The following is a 21,028-nucleotide window of genomic DNA, read 5'->3' on the forward strand; positions in this document are numbered from 1 at the left end:
CACAGCTAGTAAGTGTCAAGTGTCTGAGGCTGGATTTGAACTCAGGTCCTCCTGACTCCAGGGCTGGTGCTCTATCCACTGCTCCACCTAACTGCCCCCTTAACCCTTTATTTTTAAAAAATGAAGGGATGGATGAAGAGATGGAGGCTCAGAAAAGGCCCATGGCTACACAGGAGGATTTGAACTGACTAGAGTCAGTGAAAAATCCAGGTCGTCCTCCTTCTAGTACAATGGAAGGAAAAAGCCTTGGAGCAGGAGTCAAGATCCCAGGGCTCCCATCTCAGCTCAGCTGTCTTTACTAATTTGCTGTGAGTCCTTGGCCAAGCTAGTTCCCATCTCCTGGCTTCAGTTTCTTATGTGGAAAATGAGAGATCAGATCATAGAATCATAGATTTAGAGTGGGGGGGGGGAAGGGGGGAGAGATCATTTAGTCCAATGCCCTAATTTTACATGGGAAGAAATAGAGACCCAGAAAAGTCATGTGACTTGCCTACAGTCTCACAAATGGCAGGGTCAAGGTTTCAACCTGGTTTCTTTGACTCCAAATCCAACATTCTTTCTGGGATCCACAAAGTCTCTTCTAGTTCTGACAGCCTATGAATCTCTATGAAGCAACACCCTTTCCCCACCACAGTACCACTAAGAATAATCCCTATTCGGACACCTTCAAGGCATATTCCCATCCTTAATTTTTTTTTCAAAGTGCTTGCAATAGAGTTGATGTTATCAAGGCATAGACTATTATCTCCCAATTACAGATAAGGAAATTCAGGCAGACCAAAAAAAAATGAGTGAAATGCCTAAAATCACTAATTTTAGTAGAAAAACTAAACTTGAATCTGGGCCTCCAGACTTGCCGTCCAGTGCCCTGTCCATTCTATCACACAATTCTCCATGGACTGCTCTTTCCATAAGCATCACAAGACTGTGATTTGGAGGCCATCACCAAATGGTGCCTGGACAGTGTTTTCTGTTAGCTGCTAATGTTTGGGTCCTTGAATTCTCCATAAGAACCTGACCCCAGTGCTCCTCAGGGCATCGAACTCTACAAACAGAGCTGAGCAAGGAAATAGCATGATGCCAGTGACCACTAATGGAGAGCTCTCCACCCCATATACACCCTTTCTCTTTCCCTGAGTTCTAATGCTACAGCATGGTATAGGAGAAAGAGAGTTAGATTTGAAGTCAGAGGACAAATCCTGGCCCTTATTATTTATTGCCCATCTGATCTTCAACAAGTCTCTTCGACTTTTAACCTCAGTTTCCAAATATGTAAAATGAGGGGGTTGGGCTAGTTGACCTCCTTTCCAACTCTAAATCTATGATCATACAACCTTGCCTCTTTCTCCATTTCTGTTTTCCTAAAGGGCACATCCCAAAGCATCTACAAAGGAGAGAAGCCAAGAAAACAGACTTGGATTTTGCAACATTTCTTCTTCCCCACCCCTCACTGGTTTCCCCAGCAGCAGACAGCCACACAGCCCTCACTCATGTAGCAGGGAAAAGTTTGGTGGTGATGTGATGGGGGGCAGAGATGCCATGAGAAAGAGAAAGAAGCTACACCATAAAAATTGTCACATTTAGGGTAATCGAGGACCTTAGAGATCATGTTGCCCAAGCTCTGTTTTTCAGACCAAAAAACTGATGACCAGAGAGGCTAAATTACATGTCTAAAAGTAAAGAACTAAGACAGGATTCCATACCCAGAGTTCCTCCCATCACAACTGGGCCAAGATAAGACAGATGCCTGTGCCCTGGGCATAGTCTGAAAATTGTAGCCCCTTTGAATCCACCAGAAGCATTAAGCCTTTCCTATATGACTCATACAACCTGGTACCACAAAATAATTCTTCATGGGTCAAGGAGAATGGTGCTACTTAGCCCCATCACACTTATATGTTCATGTGCAAAAAGCCATGTTAAGAAGCATCCTTCATTGTGCTTCCTCTGCATTTGTATCCTAGGTGACTACCCACCTTGCCTGTCCCTAATCCCAGCACAGGCAAGGACCAATCAGTAAGCTGGTTTCTTATGAGGCCACCTGTAAACTATCAGTGGGAGCAAGGGAGCAGACAAGGATTCTGATGACCTTTTCTTAGTCACACGGAGAAAGGGGTGCTGCCCAGGTCATTCCCTCTGCTGACGCTCCTTCCTCTCAGGAAACAAGAACAGGTTAAAAGCAACCTTCAGTTCTCCCTTCTCACCTCCAAGATAAGGACCCTTTGAGCCACAGCAACACAATTTTAGCCCGATCCACCACAGCCTTCTGTGCATCCTCCTCCCTCCCTTTAACCAGCACATCCCCAAACACTCGCTCCTATGCACACATAAACTGTGTGACCCATGGATTTCAATTTTGCATGCCCTGGCCTCCCCGATCATACTTATTAACTCGGCAGAGAAAATGTTTGAGATAATGAAAAACTTTGCATGCAAAAGGAGAGAGGAGAGGGGCTCAGGGCTTCGGATAAGAGAGAGGGAGGATACCAAGGATTACAAACTCTTTACTAAACATTGGAAGTCAGCATCAGGCAGCTTCCAATTTCCTAACCTGAGTCTGAAAGCCCCTATTAAATAAAATAACTAAATAGGAATAAAATGCCATTTGCTTTGAGTTCTGCCATAGCTGTGTGTGTGTGTGTGTGTGTGTGTGTGTGTGTGTGTGTGTGTGTATGTGTGTTTCGGTCGCTTTTACTCTCCTTTCTAAAAGCCCAGTTCAAATGACAAATAGTTTGTTGCAGGGTATCAATGCTATCTATTTATCTATCCCAGTAGGGGGGCAAGTCCTGCAATGTCATCTTTTTTTTGGGGGGGGGGGCTTTGAAGGGAAGAAAGTGTGGAAAAAAAGAGAGAGGAGAGAGAGAGAAAGAAAGCACGAAACAGGCCGAGAGAAGAAGAAATTGGAAGCAAATGGCCCGTGAAGTAAACCATGATGTAGGGCTATGATCGATGTTGCAAATGGTTTATTCATCCATCAGATATTGTTGTGCCCGGGGACTGAATGAACTCTTTCAGTGTGTGCCATATGAAGTTAAGGCAAGTAAATTTCTATCTTTCTCCGCATTAGATGCCTCATTGCTCTTCAATCAGCCCTCACAGAGGCAGAAAATGGCTCAACCATCTGCCTTCAAATCCTCCCTTTGGCAGATCTCAGGGCTTTTGGGGGGTGGGGGGAAGAGAGTGCAGTTACCCCTAAGCTCCTTTTCCATAAGCCCCACTCTGGTGGCCAGCTTAGCAAGGGATGCTGGGCTCCCCCAAAGAGAAGAGGCCCTGGGCTGTGGGGCCCCCACCAAGGCCTTTCTCCAGGCCACCACAAAGGGAGAATGCTGTCAGAAGCCAGGAGAGGGCCTATGGAGGGCCCGCTTTCCTCCAAGACAGCCAGGGAACCTGGCTTTGCTAGCATTGTGGTCTCCGAGACTTCAGCCCCACTCTAGAAATCTGGGTAACCTCTCAGCCTGGCCCCTGGCACTTCCATATTGACCCCACTTGTTACCCTGAGTAAGGGTGCTGCCACCCAGGCATAAGCAACAGAACTCACACATTTGGGGGGGGGTCATAAGCAAAGTCACAGATGTGCCTTGTCCTGATTCACACCTAATCCCTTCTATTGCCCTCCCCAGGAAGAATCTTCCTGATACTTTTCAGCAAGAAATGGTCCTAGGGATGAGGTAAGGGTTACTGTTTTCCCCAGGATTCCTCAGATTGGATTTACAGTCTATTTCCTCCTAAGGGGAAATGCAAATTATCTTTCAGAGGCCTACCATCCTTCCCTCCAAGAGAGAATTAAAGAATGTTAGAACTGAAAGAAAGGGGACAATTCCCCTATTTTACAAATGGGGAAACTGAGGATGAGAGAGACAATGGTGGAATTTGGGAGGGAGAGGACCTAGATTCAAACCCCAACTGTTACTACCTGTGTGACCTTAGGTAAGTCTCTTTACTACCCTAGGTCTCAGTTTTCTCATCTAATAACAGGAAAAGATTGGATTAGATCAGGTCTGAAGTCTTTTCTCTCTCTCTCCAAACCCTTCTCTTTTCCCGTAGGCTGAGCCAAAGGTAAGGCTGGGATGAGAGGAGAAAGGGCTCAGAATTTATCTGCAAATGTATCCCCCCATTTTTTTTTCTGAGGGACAAATTCCTCTTCCCTTACAGGGGTCTATCTGGGCCTGCCTCCATGGATTATTACCAAATTACAAGCATTCTGTGATGCATTTTGTCTTTTCTCCCCCTTTCCTCTCTTCTTCCATTCACCCTTCAGCAGGCCCACACCCCTCTGGCCTCCCTGCCTTCCCCTTGACTGACTAAATAATTAGCGGTGGCCTGCCTAAGTGTCGTGGGGCCAACAGAGCATGAACTGGAAATACTCAGGCCAGCAGGCAGCAGCACCATGCGGCCTGATTAGGCTCCAGGGAGCGTGGGCTCAGTGCTAATGAGTGACACACCTCGAATCCAGAGTGGGAAGTAGGGATGGGAATGGGGGTGGGGAAGGAGGTCAGGCCATCAACAAGGGGTGGCTCAGGAGGAACTGCCCACACGGAAAGGACTCACAAGGGAATGTCTCTATGCAAGGTGAGGGGTACACCCATATCCACAGACTAGACCACACAGGCTTTATCTTAGCATCCACCCATTGTCTAGAATATACTGAGGCCAGTTGGAGGAGTGTACCACATGAGTGGGAAAGCCTGGTCCTGTTCCCTCCCTCTGGAGAAGCCCCATATTTATTTTCCAGCCCTCCCGCCCTCTTCCAAGTGCTCTTGGGAATGGCTGGTGCTACAGTGGATAGAACACTGGGCCTGGAGTCAGGAAGCCCTCAGTTCAAATCTGGCCTCAGACACTTGCTAGCAGTGTGACCCTGGGCAAGTCATTTAACCTGTTTTCCTCAGTTTTCTTCACTGTAGAATGGGGATAATAATAGCACCTACCTCTTAGGACAGTGAGAATGAATGTAAAAGTACTTAGCACAGTTCTTGGCACATAACAGGGGCCATATACTTATTCCTTTCCTTTCTCTTCCCCTCTTGCCATGACTTGCAGGTCACCCCAATTCTTAGGATAAGGCGTGGGGCAGATTCCATCAAGCAGGCCAGATGCTGCTTGGAAAGAACTGTTCTTTACCCTGAGGGCCAACCGAACTTGGTCTAGTTTATGCCCATACCAGCCTAGGGTCAAGCTCCCCATAGCTCTTTGGGAAGCACCACCACAGACCAGCTGAGTGGTACAGTGGTTAGAGTGCTAGGCCTGGAGTCAGGAAGACTCATCTTTCTTGAGTTCAAATTTGGCCTCAGACACTTCCCAGCTGTGTGACCCTGGCCAAGTCACTTAACCCTGTTGGCCTCAGTTTCCTCATCTGTAAAATGAACTGGAGAAGGAAATGGAAAACAATTCCAGTTTCTTTTCCAAGAAAACCCCAAATAGGGTCACGAAGTGTTGGACACGACTGAAATGACTGAACAATAAAAACCCACAAACCACCTTCAAAGTCTGGAAACCTGGCCAGTGCAGACTCCCAGAGGGCTGGGTCTTTTTAGACTTTCAGTCCTGGTGGCCTTCACGGCATCTGTCCCCAGATGCTTCTTTCAACAACCCCTCTCCCCAAAAAGCCTGAGGTGTCATGCAGAGCAGGGGAACACAGACACCCTTAGCCAGAAGGTGCCAAAGGAGGGCCTGGGGACAAAGGAAGCTTCTATTCCCATGATAAATCTATCTCCTTCCCACCCTAACTCCTGCACACACCCGCCCCCAACATTGGGGCAGGGAGAATAAGGGGGGTGGGGAGAGGGCAGACAAAAAGAGAAACACCCCGGGGAAAGAAATCCCCAGCTTCAAACAGGGCTGAGTGAGCAGAGAGATCCCAGGCTGAGAGCTCGGAAGAGAGGGCAGTGGGCCATCCGCTTGGTGTTGGAAGAAGACTCAGATAAATGAGCCCAAGGCGCTACCCCCCAACACCTCCCCTGCTGGCCCCTCATACAATCACTCCAGACCTGCCCTGAAAGCTGGTGGGCCCAGGACTCCCCCGCTCCCCACAAGTGTCTCATCTGTCTAATTGCCTCTTTATTGTCTCACGATGACATTTTCTCCTTCTGTGTTGCCCTGAAATAATTCCTTCCCCTATTCATCCCGGCAGCAATTAGAAAAAAAGAGAGAGAGAGAAGGAGACCTTCAAACCCATCCCAGAGAGGGGGAGGTGGGGAGGGGCGAGGAACACAGGCAGGGCCTGGCCCCAGCCCCACACCCGGCCCCCTGTGAAATTTCAAATTAGGCTACAAATACATCACAGCATTGGCTTGGAGAGCGGCCCCTGAAGACGGACAGCGCAAAGGAAATGATAAATTACCTTGGGGTTCTCCAGAATTCCAGCCTCGTAGCTGCAGGAGAAGGAGGAGACAAAACCAGAGAGAAGAAAGTCACAAGGGAGGGAGCGTTTCCCCTAAGAAATCAGAAGAGACCCAATCTGCTCCTCTTCCCCTGGGCAAAGCTCCCATTTCTTGGTGACAATTTGGCTTGGGACAACATTTAAGTCTGCCACAGTCTGGACTCCAGTTGGTCCTGGCGCCATGAAAGGAGCTAGCAGGTATCCCTAGGGAAGGCAAGATGTAGAATCTGGGGGTTCTACCTAAGTTGGGAGATGGTTATATTCAGTGAATACCCTGCTCTGGGGATGCCTTTGCCCGGTCTCCTTCCAACCAGACCAACCATGCATCCCATGGAGGAAAGGGGGTAGCCATTGTCTATGGGACCCGAAGGCTAGATTTCCAAAGCATCTTTCTCCACAAGGGTCTTCCCCCTACCTGATGTGCATAAGGTTCTCATCCATGCTCCATGGGTTCTTAGGGGTGACCGGAACTGGGATTCCATGTTGCTGTGGGAAGAAACACAAGACCCAAATGTGACTGCTTGTTTAAACCAGTGTGGGAGTTGGAACAATATGACAAGGCCCCAGGTAGCCTTTCTTAACTGCTTTCACATATCTTAGTCAACAGGCACCCCTGGCCCAACAGTATAAGGCTCTAACATCAGAAGACTAGCCTACATTTGCTCTATGGAAGGACAATAAACACTTCTGATGGGGCCTACAGTCTCTTCTGGCTCTCCTTCTTGGTATGTCACTAGAAGTGTGTTCTCACCAAGATTGTACATTGGAGATGCTGCAAAAGGGTTTCCCACATTGGATGAGAGACTGCATGGCTAGTGGAAAGAGCAGATGTGCAATCAGGAGACCTTGGTCAGAAGATGCTGGATCTGCTACTACTGGCCGAGCCAACTCAAGTCTTTTTCTCAATCTCAGACTTCGGTTTTCCAAAGTGTAAAATTTGAACTTGGACTTGATGGTATCTAAGGTCCCTTCTAGCTCCAAGTGAGTGAAAGGCCATTAAAAGAAAAGAAACACAGGGGATGCGGGTGAAGAATAAGAACTGGTATTGAGATAATTCCTTAAGGTTTAGGAAGTGCTTTATACTACCCTGGGAGGTAAGCATTGTAATTGTCAGAGGCAGTCTTTGAACTTGGGTCTTCCAGATTCCAGGCCCAGCACTCCATCCACTGTGCCATCTAGCTGCTGAAAGGGACTGACTAGAGAAAGGAGACACTATGAAGGGTTTAGAAATGGGAGGTTTCAAAGATCTTCCCTGAACTACTCAAACTGAGAGTCAGAAGTCCAAAACAAGATCATTAAGAAAACATCAATCATCTCTTGGGTTAGTTTTTCTGCTCTTAGACATTTACTTCCCCTCCCCTAATATTTCTGGAATCAGTGATGACATCTGCTCTTCACCAACATTTCAGTACAATGGAAGTTTCTGGCGGGGTGGGTGGAGAGGGCCATTGTTTTCCCTCTACGGTTTTTATCCCCAGTGCCTAGGACATGGGCACTGGTCTAGACATCTGATTTCACTGGTATAGGGGATTCCTAGTGTGGAGACTCCTTCTACCTTGCACATCAGGGAAGATTAATAAACGCTTGTTGAATTAGATTGTTGAACTTAACTAGTCATTTCCATTGCCTCCCTAGTCATACATAGCCAACGCTGGTCCTTTTTCTTTGTCCTTTTTCTCCCCGAATCAATAAATACAGACCTGAGCAGTACAGAGAGCATTTCATTAAGAATCAGGAAACCTGTGATGTGGATTTGCTGTAGCCCTGGGCAATGCAATGCAATCCAATAAGGCTAGAAACTCAGAAAGGTGCACACCCAAACAGCCAGAATCTGAGTAGGAAGGACCCTCAGAGGTCCCCCTTGTTCAAACTCTACCCAAGTAGTAGCAACCCCTTTGACAGATTCCCCCACCCCCTCACAAGGCATCACCATCATCATCTAGCCTCTGCTTGGAGCCTTCCAGTAATTCATTGTTCCTGGGGTCATTCATTGTCCTCAGAGACCCAGCAGAACAAGACTAATTCTCCTCTGGGAAAGGTCTTCAGCTACATGCAGACACCTATCACTCCTCCAAGAATTCTTATCTCTGAGCTTCAGTCTCATCCTCTGTAAAATGACATTAGATGAGGGGCAGCTAGGTGGCGCAGTGGATAGAGCACCAGCCCTGGAGTCAGGAGTACCTGAGTTCAAATCCGGCCTCAGACACTTAACACTTACTAGCTGTGTGACCCTGGGCAAGTCACTTAACCCCAATTGCCTCACTAAAAAAACAAACAAACAACAAAAAAATGACATTAGATGAGATGATTTCTAGGGTTCCTTCTAAGCATTCTGACTCCCATTCTAAGGTCATGCTTGGACTTAGTTATTTAGTCACCCTTCAAGTTGTGACATGACAACATGACAGGATGGATTCAGGGGCCCCCAGTGAATGGGGAAAAGACACATCTTGAGTACTGGGCAAGTCCCAAAGTAGTCAGGGAAACATGATCCAACGCCTTCCCAAACTCCCCTTGGCGGCCCCAGTGGCCTAGGACTCAGGCAATACCTCCAGGAGGACCTGGCTAGGAAAAGACTCTGGTTTGAACATGAAGCCATTTGGAGGAGGTCAGGCTGTGATGATTATTATTAATCATTCCAACTAATAGCACTTTCAGAGGATCATACCATCTATCTAGAAATGGAAAAGACCTCAGGGGCCTCCTAGTTCAATCCTCTCAGGCCCAGGAACCTTAGTGACTTGCCCAAAGCCACACAGTTAGTAAGCATCATAGGAGGGATTTGAACCCAGGTTTCCCAATTCCAAATCAGTATTCTTCCTACTGTGTTGTATTGGTTTACCAAAGATATTCTTCAAAACAACTCTATGTACGTAAGGTCACATGTACAATTATCCTCATTTTGCAGATAGGGAAATAAAATGTAGAAAAAACCACAAGCACCAAGTCTGAGAGTTGTGAAGCTAGGGAATGTAGGATGAAATTGGGGGGTGGGGTGGACAAAAGAACCAGAGCCAAAGGGGATGGCTGTGGCAGCATCTTTTCTTCACAGAACGTTAGAGAAGGAATCATGGAATATTAAGGACCTTAGATTTCATTTACTCTGACTCCTCCATGGGGAAACTGAGGCCCAGAGAAGGGAAATGAGTTGCCCAAGGTCACACAGAGATTTAGTGGCAGAACAAGGACTGGAATGCAGGCTTCTTGATTCTGAATCAGTCTTTTTTTCTACCAGGCAAAGCTACTGTCCAAGACAGCCCTAAGCCCATCCCCATTTAGAATGCTCCTGAAGCAACAGCTTCATCCCCTTCACCCCTCCTCCCCCAAATCATTCTACAGACCTGCTGACTTCTCCTTTGGGCCTGACTTCAATTTTTGAAATGATATCTCAACTTCCCCCCCTCCAAGGTCTCCATAAAAGCCATATCCACACTTTAACTGATCCTCAAACATGTCTGCACAGGTATAGACATATCCTCTTTCCCTCTCCCTCCCTCTCCTCCATTTCTCCTTGATCTCTCTCCCTCCCTTTTTCCTTCTCCACCTCTCCTCTTCTATCTGTCCCCTTCTGTTCTTTCTGTCTTCTCTCTCTGCTTCTCTCTTTCTCTTCCTTCCACATTCTCTCTGTCTCTATCTCTGTCTCTGAGCCCCTGGGTCAGGAAGCTTCTGCTGGGGCTCCACAGAGAGGACCCTGTTCACACTCTGGTAGCCACACCATGCTTGCTTGCTCGCTCCATTAGCTTTCAAGAGCTGGTTAGCCAATTAATGCTCCCTTTTGTTTATCCTGAATGGGCTGTAATCATGAGCACAGGGTGAGCCCGGAGGTAATGCTCTCTGCTCTCTGCTTGCTCCACTCCCCTTCTCTCCCCTCCCCCACCAGGAGCAGCCTCATTCACTGCTTCCCAAACTTTTCTCTCTCTACACACTGCCCTCCCAAATCACCCAGATGGCACATAGTCCTTCGCAAGGATTGGATGTGAACCTATTTATATGCAAAACATATGCTAAAATGGAATAAGAATGATGATTGATGTACTTCAAAATTTACAAAGTGCTTTACATTATAATATCTCATTGGAGTTTCGCAACAACCATTTGCAACAAATCCTATAGTGGCCCATTTGACAGATGAAGAAAAAGTGGATCGGAAAGGCTAAGCGTTTTCCCTGAGCACAAAAGCTGATCCCACTCTGGAGTTACATATGCACTGGTCAGTCAATAAGCACTTATTAAGTGCCTACTAAGTTCCAAGCACCAGGCTAAGCCGATTAACCTTTAGGAGGGCATATGCGTAAAACCTTCTACCTACACATTTTTACACCACATTCTTGAGTGGTCTTCGCTATATCATGACTCATACTGGATATGAGGCAAGAGATAAGACTGATTGTTGGAGAGATCAACCAGAGGTTAGAAATCCAAATAAGCCTTATCATCCAGGCAGTTCCCTGGGGAGGTGGAACATTTGTTCATGCCGGGACTGTACAAGGATGTGCTTTGGAGAATTGGATGTGCTAACCAGAATCGCGAAGGGCTCTCATTGTTCATGTAGTCCAAACAATATGACCCAGCCTCGATCACTCAGCTCATTTACCCACACTTGGCTCCAAATTGCTTTCGATTGTTTCCCAAAATCAAGTTCAACCTTAAAAGGGCAGCGATTTCCCATCACTGTGTATATTCAGAAGAACAGGCTACAGACCCTGGAGGCAAGACCCTAAGAGACTGTTCTGAGAGATGGCAGCATCCTTGGAACAGAGTGTTGGAGGGGCTGGGTTTGAATACTAGCTATGTGACCTGGGCAACCTCCTTGAGTCACATTTCTTCATCCGTAAAATGAGGGGATTAGGCTAGATGATTTTTGAGTTTTCTTAGAAGCTATAAATCTATGATCCTATGGGAATTATTTTGAAGAATGGGAAGCGATACTCCTTTGTATATCTAATTACATAGTCACACTTTGGACATGTAATAGTACTGTACCCAGAATTACCCAGAATCATTTACTTCAAGAATCTGATGTGGGTACCAACTTTATACACAAAGACCTTAAAACTTCCATGCCTTAGGAAATCATCTTAATGAATTTCTAAGGCTAAAAATATTCATCACTTTTTAGCCAATGTGGTGATGAACCTTTCCAAACCTAGATGGGACAGTTTTTTGTCATCACCATAAAATGAACCATCCCTGTAGTCAGAACCTTGGAAGGACCTGCTGAAGAAATAGCCTTCAAGAGCCCAGGGTCACCTCCACACTCATAATGAATGAGGACTATAATGGAGGATACTATAGATACAACATTACAATAAACCTATGAAATGTCAATATTTAGGGAAACTGAGGTTCAGAGAAGGTAAGTGACTTGCCTAAGAGTTTACACTTAGTTACCGGTAGAGCTAGTACTCAAAACTCAGGTCTCCCAAGTCCTATCCCATTCGGTAGGACACCATGCTGGGCATAGACAGGCATGACAAGTTGTCATCATTCACTTTTTACTTCCCAAACCTAAGGAAATTTGTACTTATGGAACTGGAGAAAATTTTTAAAGTTATTTTTTATAAAAATGAAACAAAACCCTGTCTTGTTTTTAGATTTTAAAAAGATCAGAGAATTCAATTTAAAAAGAACATACAGAAAAGCAGAAATAAAGTTGACTTTTAAATATTTTTTGACGTGAATATTTCTTCCCTTAATACATATTATTATTGGGTTATACTCTTCCTCCCACATGATACTTTATCTCCCATCTCTGTATCTTTGAACTGACCTTATCTCCTGCCTGGAATGCACTCACTCCTCCTCTTCACCTTTTTTTTTTTTTTTTTTTTGGCAGGGCAATGAGGATTAAGTGACTTGCCCAGAATCACACAGCTAGTAAGTGTCAAGTGTCTGAGGTCGGATTTGAACTCAGGTCCTCCTGAATCCAGGGCTGGTGCGCCACCTAGCTGCCTCCTCCTTCACCTTTTAGAACCCTCATTTTCCTTCAAAGTTCAGTTTCAAGGGTCTCCTTTTACACAAAGCCTTTCTTGATCCCCACAGATTCCAGTACTATACTCCCCAAATTACCTTCTATCTACCTTGTATGAACTTACACGTGTTCTCCCCACATAGACAATAGCTCTTTGAAGTCAAGAATTATTTTTGTTTTTGGACAACCCCTGACACATAGTAGGTATTCAATAAATACTAGCTGATTGGCTGATGTAAGCCATACAAGTAAACAAGGGTAAATAAAGAGTAAATCAGCTGGCAAATACTACTTGGCAGTGCATCTGCCCTGAGAGAAGGACAGGCAGCAGAGTATTTTTCTACCACCATCCCTATCTGGCATATAGCTACTTATCCTGGGCAGGTTATTTTAAAAGCACTGAAGAACATTCCTTAACTTCTTTGCAGAGGTGGGGGCCTATGGGTATAAAACATTGCCTAAGATGTCGTCAGACCTAGCTGATGTATTGGTTAGTACTGCTAATGTGTTAGCTTTCTCTCTTTTTTTTTTTTTCAGAGCAATGAGGGTTAAGCGATTTGCCCAGGGTCACACAGCTAGTAAGTGTCAAGTGTCTGAGACTGGATCTGAACTCAGGTCTTCCCGAATCTAGGGCTGGTGATTTATCCACTGCACCACCCAGCTGCCCCCTTTAATATTTCCCCCATACTTTTTTTTTTTTTTTGCGGGGCAATGAGGGTTAAGTGACTTGCCCACAGTCACACAGCTAGTAAGTGTCAAGTGTCTGAGGGCAGATTTGAACTCAAGTCCTCCTGAATCCAGGGCCAGTGCTCTATCCACTGTACCACCTAGCTGCTCCGGCTTTCTCTTTTTTATTCTTTGTTATAAAGGATAGCTTTCTGAGAAGGGGAGAGGGGAGTAGTTAAACATTTTGGCAAATTCAGGAGATGCAACAACAAACGTGAGCAATAATTTTTTTAAGTGCTGCAGAAACTGAGATGCTGTTCTTCAAAGCTTCTCCAAATCTCTCCCTCCTACTTCTTCCCAGACCAGAGGTCTCCAGTACTGGACACAAAAGGTTAGTGCAAAATTTCTGCACTCACATTGAAACACAAAATGTTTCAATTTAATAAGGAGGAAGGAGGAAAGAACTCATTGTGGCAGGTTCCAGGGGAGAGAACAGAATAAACACTAAGACCAAAATTGCTCCCCATCTAATCCATGGTTCTATAACTCCGCTGCTCCCCCCTGGCCCAAATCAAACCTGGGCAATAGGGCAATAGAATTAGAATTGTGATTGTTCTCTAACTACCTTAAATTTTTTTGAGTCATTTTGTTTTGCTTTTTAGTTTTAGAGACACTAGCAAAGATATATACTTATACATGTATAAATATATGTGTTTTTCCCCCTGGGAAGTAGATGATGGATTTTTGGATAGAGGAAGCAAATGTTCTGTTTTGTTTTGTTTTACAAGTCTCAAATATCACCTTTGGACTTTGGTTATTTATGAGCCCTGAAAGATGAGAATTTTAAAAGCCCCATTGATTTTCTTCCTTGCTGATGTCTATTGCATGCTGAGCACTGGGTCTGGACAATGAGTCTATGCTGGTCAATTTCACTGGTGGCTTCTTGGATGCTAGTTTCCAACCCTCCCGGAAATGCTGAATCACTCCCTATGATTTCCCTTTGGGCTCAGTCATTACTCTCTGCTTCTTTATTTGGTGAGGGAGATTGTGGTTCTCTTGATGAATGCCTCCATTTCCTCATTTTAAAATGACATTTAGGAAAAATACTAAGGTAAACACCTTGCTGCAGAGAATCCTCTTTCCTCTCCAGACCGGAGGAGGGAAGGCAACTCTCCTTAGATTGGTCTCCATTGAGAGAATCAGAAATGCCTTTTGTTTGGGGCTTAAAGGAAAAAAAAACTTGGACAGACCCAAGCCCTCCCTCCCTTTACATGGGACCTGGGGGTGTCCAGTCTGTTTTTCTTAAAGAAAGGCACGTGTTTCCTTTTCTGTATCCCTGAGAAGACAGGGGGAAACACACACACACACACACACACACACACACACACACACACACACACACACACACAAAACCTGGGCTCTCTTAATAACTCTGCTATTTGACAGTTTGTTTGGCAACATATGGGATTGCTCTTGTAAACTCCCCTCTTAATGATAAAACAACAGATGGTGGAGACGATCCTTCGCACACGGCTCTCCAGGTCTTAATGGGATGCTGCCGGCAGGGCGGTGGCAGCAACTCCATGCAGAGCATCCCCTCCGACTCAGCACCTTGGCTGCAGGAATATTTCACAGCCTGGGTTGCTGACTGCTATTTAAAAACTGAAGCAATTTTCTGGTCTATGCACTGTGTAGCTTTTTTTTCCTCTCTGATTGATTGAAGCTGTTTGTCAAGCACTGCCATCAAGTCGCTAAAAAGAAAGGTACCCTGGAGAGCGGCTAAGGATCCTGATGCAAAACTTCTAATATGTTTTATTGCAACTTGTACTTCAAAAGGGAAGGACGACAAAGGCACAGTGTTTTTTGCCTTTGTCTGACGTCGCCCCTTTGAGCCACTACCTGTTCCCTTGGAAAAAGCGGCTGACAATTAAATTCTAGGTAATTACGGCCCTTTGCAGAAAGCAGTCTCCCCCCCCCCATCCCAAAGCGCCCCCTCCACCTCCCGCCTCCCACCCCCAACGACACTGCTGAGACGGCACACACAGTGCTGAGCCGTCATTCCCCCAGGAACAAGAGAAAGATTAGGAAGAGCACCCTTTTGGCTTTCGGCAACGAGGCCTGCTGAGACTTGGGAAATAGACAAAGGGCCAGAACCCGTTCAGAGTACATCTGTGGAGCTGGCCCAGTGGGAGAGCTGCCACATGACAGGGGGTGGGGGTGGGGGGTGAGTCTGATCCCCCAACTCATGGGAATCAAGAGGCTGTGGACTCTGAGGCCCTCGAAGGGGAATGATGGCTCTTAGCAGGATCCAAAGCAACATCTCCCCCTCCCATTCTTCCTCTTATTCAGATGGGGAAGCCACCTGGAGATGGCCATTTAGAGAAAGCTGTTAGGGGAGCACCAGGGACAGAGAGCAGAAGGAAGGTCAAGGCCAAGGCCAAGAGCCCAAGCACCATACCTTGGCATATTCCATCAGGTCGTTGCGTCCTTTGAACCTGTTGTAGAATTCAGGCATCCTCCAGGGAGCGATGACCTAGAAGAAAGATGGGAATCAGCTCCCAGTGATGGAAGAAAACTGGAGCTAGATCAGGAGGCCTGCTAGTGTCTGCCAGTGCCGCCCTGAAGCCCTAGATGGTGGGCAAAGGATCTCACCAAGGGCTTAGACCAGCAGTTGCAGGCTCTGCCCTCCCAAAGAGGCCGGCAGGTTCCACAGGAAGGGTGGGAGTGGGGAGCACTGCTCCTGGCAGCTATGTTTGCATAGGGGGGGGACTGGGGTTAAAAAGCAGCTAGACTAGCACTGCCTTTGCCCTGAGAGTTTCCTGTGTTCCAAGGAGGGCTCTATTCACTCATAAGCCTCCTGAAGGGCAAATGCTCTAAATATCAGGCAAGTTGGCTTGTGATCCTCTTTCAACACACTCCACAAACCCTGAGAGAACTTCTTTCTGGGGGATATTTAATTCTAGATTATATGAGATTCTTGCCTCTTAACAGTCTTGCTGGTCAGTCAATGATTAATGAATGCCAACCAGCTTATGATCGGGTATCAAGGGTGATAGTTTCGAGTCTACGTGGGTGATGGGAAGAGCTAAGCTGACTACCCCAAGCCATCCAGGCCTTTCTTCAGAGGGACTGGTGGCTAAAGGGTTCATCACAGAATCATGGATTTAGAACTGCAAAGGACCTTAGAAACCATCGAGTCCAATTCCCTCATTTAACAAAGGAGGAAACTGAGTCCCGGAAAGGTGACGTGCCTAAAGGTCACCCAGGTGGGTAGGATTTGGATCCAGGCCTTCCTGACTTCACAGTGGACAGAATGCCGGGACTGGAATCAGGAAGACTCATCTTCCTGAGTTCAAATCTGACCTCAGACACATCCTAGCTGTGTGACCCTGAGCAAGTTGCTTAACCCTGCTTGCCTCAGTTTCCTAATCTGTAAAATGAGCAGGAGAAGGAAATGGCAAACCCCTCCAGCATCTTTACCGATAAAACCCCAAATGGGGTCACAAAGAGTCAGGCATGACTGAACAACTACAGCAACTTCCTGATTCCAAGTTCAAGGCCCTGGATCCACTAGGTCATGCCATCTTTCTATTCAATTCAAGTGGCAAAATAGTCGATCTGAGTGGAGATGGGTACTTTGCCTTCTCCCGGAGCTCACATCTCTACCTGTGCCAGAATCACTGTAGGTTTGGAATAATCAGAATCTGGGGCCTTTCAATCTAAGCTGTGCCTAAACAAGAGTCCTTCCTAGATCATCTCCGATAAATGGTTATTCAGCATCTGCAAGAAAACCTCCAGAGATGGAAACCTCATTGTCTCATGGGGTATGGAAACCCAAGTCCACTTTTTTTTTTGGTCAGGGCAATGGGGGTTAAGTGACTTGCCCAAGGTCACGGAGCTAGTAAGTGTCAAGTATCTGAGGCCAGATTTGAACTCAGGTACTCCTGAATCCAGGGCTGGTGCTTTTATCCACTGCACCACCTAACTGCCCCTCAAGTCCACTTTTGAATAGCACTAAGTGTTTGGAAGTCAGTCCTTACAAATAACCACAACCTGCCTCTTGACAATTCCATTCTGTCCTTTGTTCTGGAGCTGAGCATAACTTTTCCACATAACGTCTTTTCTAATACTAGAAAGAAGCCCATCATATTTCCCTTCAACCTTCTCTTCTCCAGACCCAACACCCCCCGCCCCACGGTTCCTTTAATCAATCCCTACATCATGATCTCTGACCTCCTTACCATCCTGGCCACCCTCCTTTGGACCTTCTCAAGCTAGTAAACGTTCTTAGAATGTATGCTCTGCATAGGTCCTGGGGGTGGGGGAAGAGGCCAGCAGGGCTCTCCTTTCCCTAATTCTGGATTGACTTCTCATAGAATAGCCTGGAATCTCCTCCACTCCTCTGGCTTCTATGTTGTGCTACAGACTAATTTTGAATTAGCATCCATTGCCCCTGATTTTTCACATGAAATACTACATAGTTATACCCCCCCACACCCCAGGCTTGATTTTTTTGTTTGTTTGTTTGTTTTCTGTTTTTGCGGGGCAATGAGGGTTGTGACTTGCCCAGGGTCACACAGCTAGTAAGTGTCAAGTGTCTGAGGCTGGATTTGAACTCAGGTTCTCCTGAATCCAGGGCCGGTGTTTTATCCACTGTGCCACCTAGCTGTCCCAACCCAGGCTTGATTTTTGAAGTTAATTGTGGAACGCAAGTATAGAAATATACATTTACACCCCTGTTAGATTTCATCTTATTTGATTCAGCCCATCCTTCTAGGGAACTGAGATCCTTTTGGATATGGACTCCATCACTCAAAGTGTTAGCTATCCCTCCCAGACTAGTGCCATCTGTAAACATTTGTAAACCCAAATATTCCATCTATGTTTTCTTCCAAGTCACTGATAAAAATATTAAACAAGGGGGCAGCTAGGTGGCATAGTGGATAAAGCACCAGCCCTGGATTCAGGAGTACCTGAGTTCAAATCCGGCCTCAGACACTTGACACTTACTAGCTGTGTGACCCTGGGCAAGTCACTTAACCCCCATTGCCCCTCAAAAAGAAAAGATTAAACACCAACAGCGCCAAGAAGTAAGTTTGAGGTAGAAAAGATCCCTCCATCCATTATACAACTACCTACCCCAGAGGTCCTGTGCTAATAATAATAGGTAATAATAGCTAGCATTTATATAATACTTTAAGGTTTGCAAAATACTTTATGAATATTATCTCACTGATTCTCACAACAGCCATGGGAGGTGGCGCTATTATTATCTACATGATGCAGATAGGGAAATTGAAGCCAGGAGTTGGCCTTGGGTGAGTATTTTATGTGGGGCTAGGGGATGGGGTAGATTTATCATGGACCTAAGACCTTTGAAAGAAAAGTTGGGGAGAGTGAGAAGTTGCCCAGCTCATTTTTTATTCCTGGAGAAAACTGAGAAATATACTCCCCCTGCCTCTCTGCTTGGTCACCTCGACTTCTAGAAAGTCTAGGAGCACTGATGCTATGAGATATTTATGATTGCTCAGTCATCTCTTCCTTGGTTGGCTGTTGGTATTAGCAGGGGAAGATGGTGTCAGTACCTACTTCTCAGTCCTGTGAAGGTTGGAGGTACCCCCAAGGGAAAGGGATCAGAGGAGAAAAATCTATACAGCCTTCATCTCATCTCCACCATGTCATGAGGACAGATGACATAAGGCAAGGAGTTTTAAAAGAGAACAGAGGACTGGCATCTCAACCATCATCCACCCCAGTGGGAGTCCAGACTCACTTGCCTGGAAGATAATGGAAGATGGGCTCCTGCCAGGGAAGCAGGCCAAATGCCGGAGAATCTATGCCCATTTTAATTTATTATTTTGGTTCTGGAAATTCCCAGTGAGGAAATGCCTTCCCCACCAATGCTGAGCAGCAACTGCTTTGCAACTTAGAGTGTTTGAGGACTTAGGGGGAACACTGAGAAGTTAAGTGACTTGCCCAAGGTCATATGAACAGTATGTGTCAGAGATGGGGTGTGAACCTAAGTCTTCCTGATTCTGAGGCTGGCAGCTCTGTAGCCACTAAATCACTGGCACTCTATACCTACAATGATAACAGCCAGGGCAAACATTTATATAGACTTAAGGTTTACAAGGCTTCCTACACACATTAATATATGTCAATTAAGGCATCTACTGCTAGTGAGATCTCCCAAGGTCCACATGCTCTGCCTTTCATGATCCTTGACTGATACAACCAACATCCCAAAGGGCCTCAGCTTCCAGATGACTCACTTTAATCTGAGGGGCCAAGGAGTAGCAGGTGAGCTCAAACCGGATCTGATCATTCCCCTGAAACACAAAGAAAAGCAACAATCAGGAGGGAGCCAAAGGACCTCTGAACAAGACATGATGGGGTGGGTGAGAGGAGAATATTATCTTAATCCAATTCAATCCCACCTTTCCCTTTAGGGTTTAGGGCTTCGTGTCTTAGGGATCCCAGCTGAGATCTAAGACATAGCACCCTCCTGGAGTCTGAGCCTTAGTTAGCACAAAAGGACTTGATCCTGTGAGCCTGGGATTCTCCCTTGGGTTACAACCATGTCCTGCCCATCTCTTCAGGCCCAGAGATGTTCATGACCAGAAGAAAGTACAAAAGAAGTCAGGAATCAGTAAACCCCGGTCCTTTGCTAGTTCTGCTTACTGATGCAGTATATGGACATCTTTTAAATTTGTGGAAAAGCAGAGCTGGGAGGAACCTTAGAAGCAGAATGCTAGAACTGGGCACTTAGTGCTAGGTCCTAACACAAAGAATACAGAATGTCAGAGCTGGAAGGGACCTTGGAACACAGAACATTAGGCCTGGAAGGGAACTCGGATCACGTTATTTATTTTCTCTTAAGTTTGTTTACCTACAAAATGGGGGTGGGGGTCGTGGGTCAGATGGTCCCTTGGTGTCTCTTCCTGTTCTAATATTCTGTGATACCATGAATCCATGTTCCTGGTGTTTCAAACAATTTGAACAGACACAGGGTGGTAGGGAGCAGCCGTGCTAAGAGAAAGACTATTAGACAGAAGCAGAAGACCCATGTTTGAGTCCTGACTGTCCTCAATTCACTGGGTGACCCTGTACAAGTCTCTCTCTCTTTTTTTTTTTTTTTTTTGGTGAGGCAATTGGGTGGGGTTAAGTGACTTGCACAGGGTCACACAGCTAGTAAGTGTTAAGTGTCTGAGGCCAGATTTGAACTCAGGTCTTCCTGACTCCAGGGCGGGTGCTCTATCCACTGTGCCACCTACCTGCTCCCTGTACAAGTCTCTTAACCTCTCTCAGCCTCAGTTTCCTCATCTGTAAAATGAGAAGGTTGGACTAGATCATCTCTAAGGTCCCTATTCTAAATCCCATGACCGTATGAATGTCAGAACCAGAAGGGCCCATAGGGATTACCTTATCCAACTTCCTCATTCTATAAATGATGAATCTGGGGCACAGAGATGAGAGTGATGTGTCCAAGGTCATATGAAGAATTAATGACAAGGGGGCAGCTAGGTGGTGCAGTGGATAAAGCACCAGCCCTGGATTCAGGAGGACCTGAGTTCAAATCTGACTTCAGACACTTGACACTAGCTGTGTGACCCTGGGCAAGTCACTTAACCCCAACTGCCCCACCAAAAAAAAAAAAAAAGAATTAATGACAAGCATGGAGACTAGACCCCAGGCCCCCCTCAATACTGATCAGGAACTTTTTCTGCCATCCCACGGTCCTTTGGCTGCTGAGCTTCAAAGGGGGCCCCATGATGCTCATAACTGTATCCCCCCAACACCACTGGGGATCCTACACCCCAGGGAGATCATGAAGGGAAGGGAGTATTTCTTCTCTTCTTGTGCCATCCATCCAGGCACCAAAGAGAAAATGGCCACCTGACTATCCCCCTCCCTCTTTTAATATGCCCACCAAACAGCTACATCCCTGTAGGGAGACATATGTGCTGTGGAAATAACAGAGAGGCCTTCTACCTACTGTGAAAACTGCATGGAGC

The 21,028-nt window shown here is 46.1% G+C and overlaps 1 protein-coding gene across 2 annotated transcripts in view; it reads right to left on the reverse strand.

The window, feature by feature from the left end:
- The window catches only part of ASS1 (argininosuccinate synthase 1), an 86,121-nt gene that overhangs the window by 36,929 nt on the left and 28,164 nt on the right, over window positions 1–21,028 (reverse strand). For both annotated transcript variants that reach the window (XM_043983580.1, XM_043983581.1), the window contains exons 5-8: window positions 19,286–19,342; window positions 15,472–15,546; window positions 6,792–6,862; window positions 6,338–6,368 (exon numbers count right to left, since the gene is read on the reverse strand). In XM_043983580.1, coding sequence (XP_043839515.1) covers window positions 6,338–6,368; window positions 6,792–6,862; window positions 15,472–15,546; window positions 19,286–19,342 — 234 coding nt within the window. The remainder of the gene's footprint in view (window positions 1–6,337; window positions 6,369–6,791; window positions 6,863–15,471; window positions 15,547–19,285; window positions 19,343–21,028) is intronic.

This window comes from Dromiciops gliroides, chromosome 2 (assembly GCF_019393635.1).
Source record: "Dromiciops gliroides isolate mDroGli1 chromosome 2, mDroGli1.pri, whole genome shotgun sequence".
NCBI classification, from domain to species: Eukaryota; Metazoa; Chordata; class Mammalia; order Microbiotheria; family Microbiotheriidae; genus Dromiciops; species Dromiciops gliroides.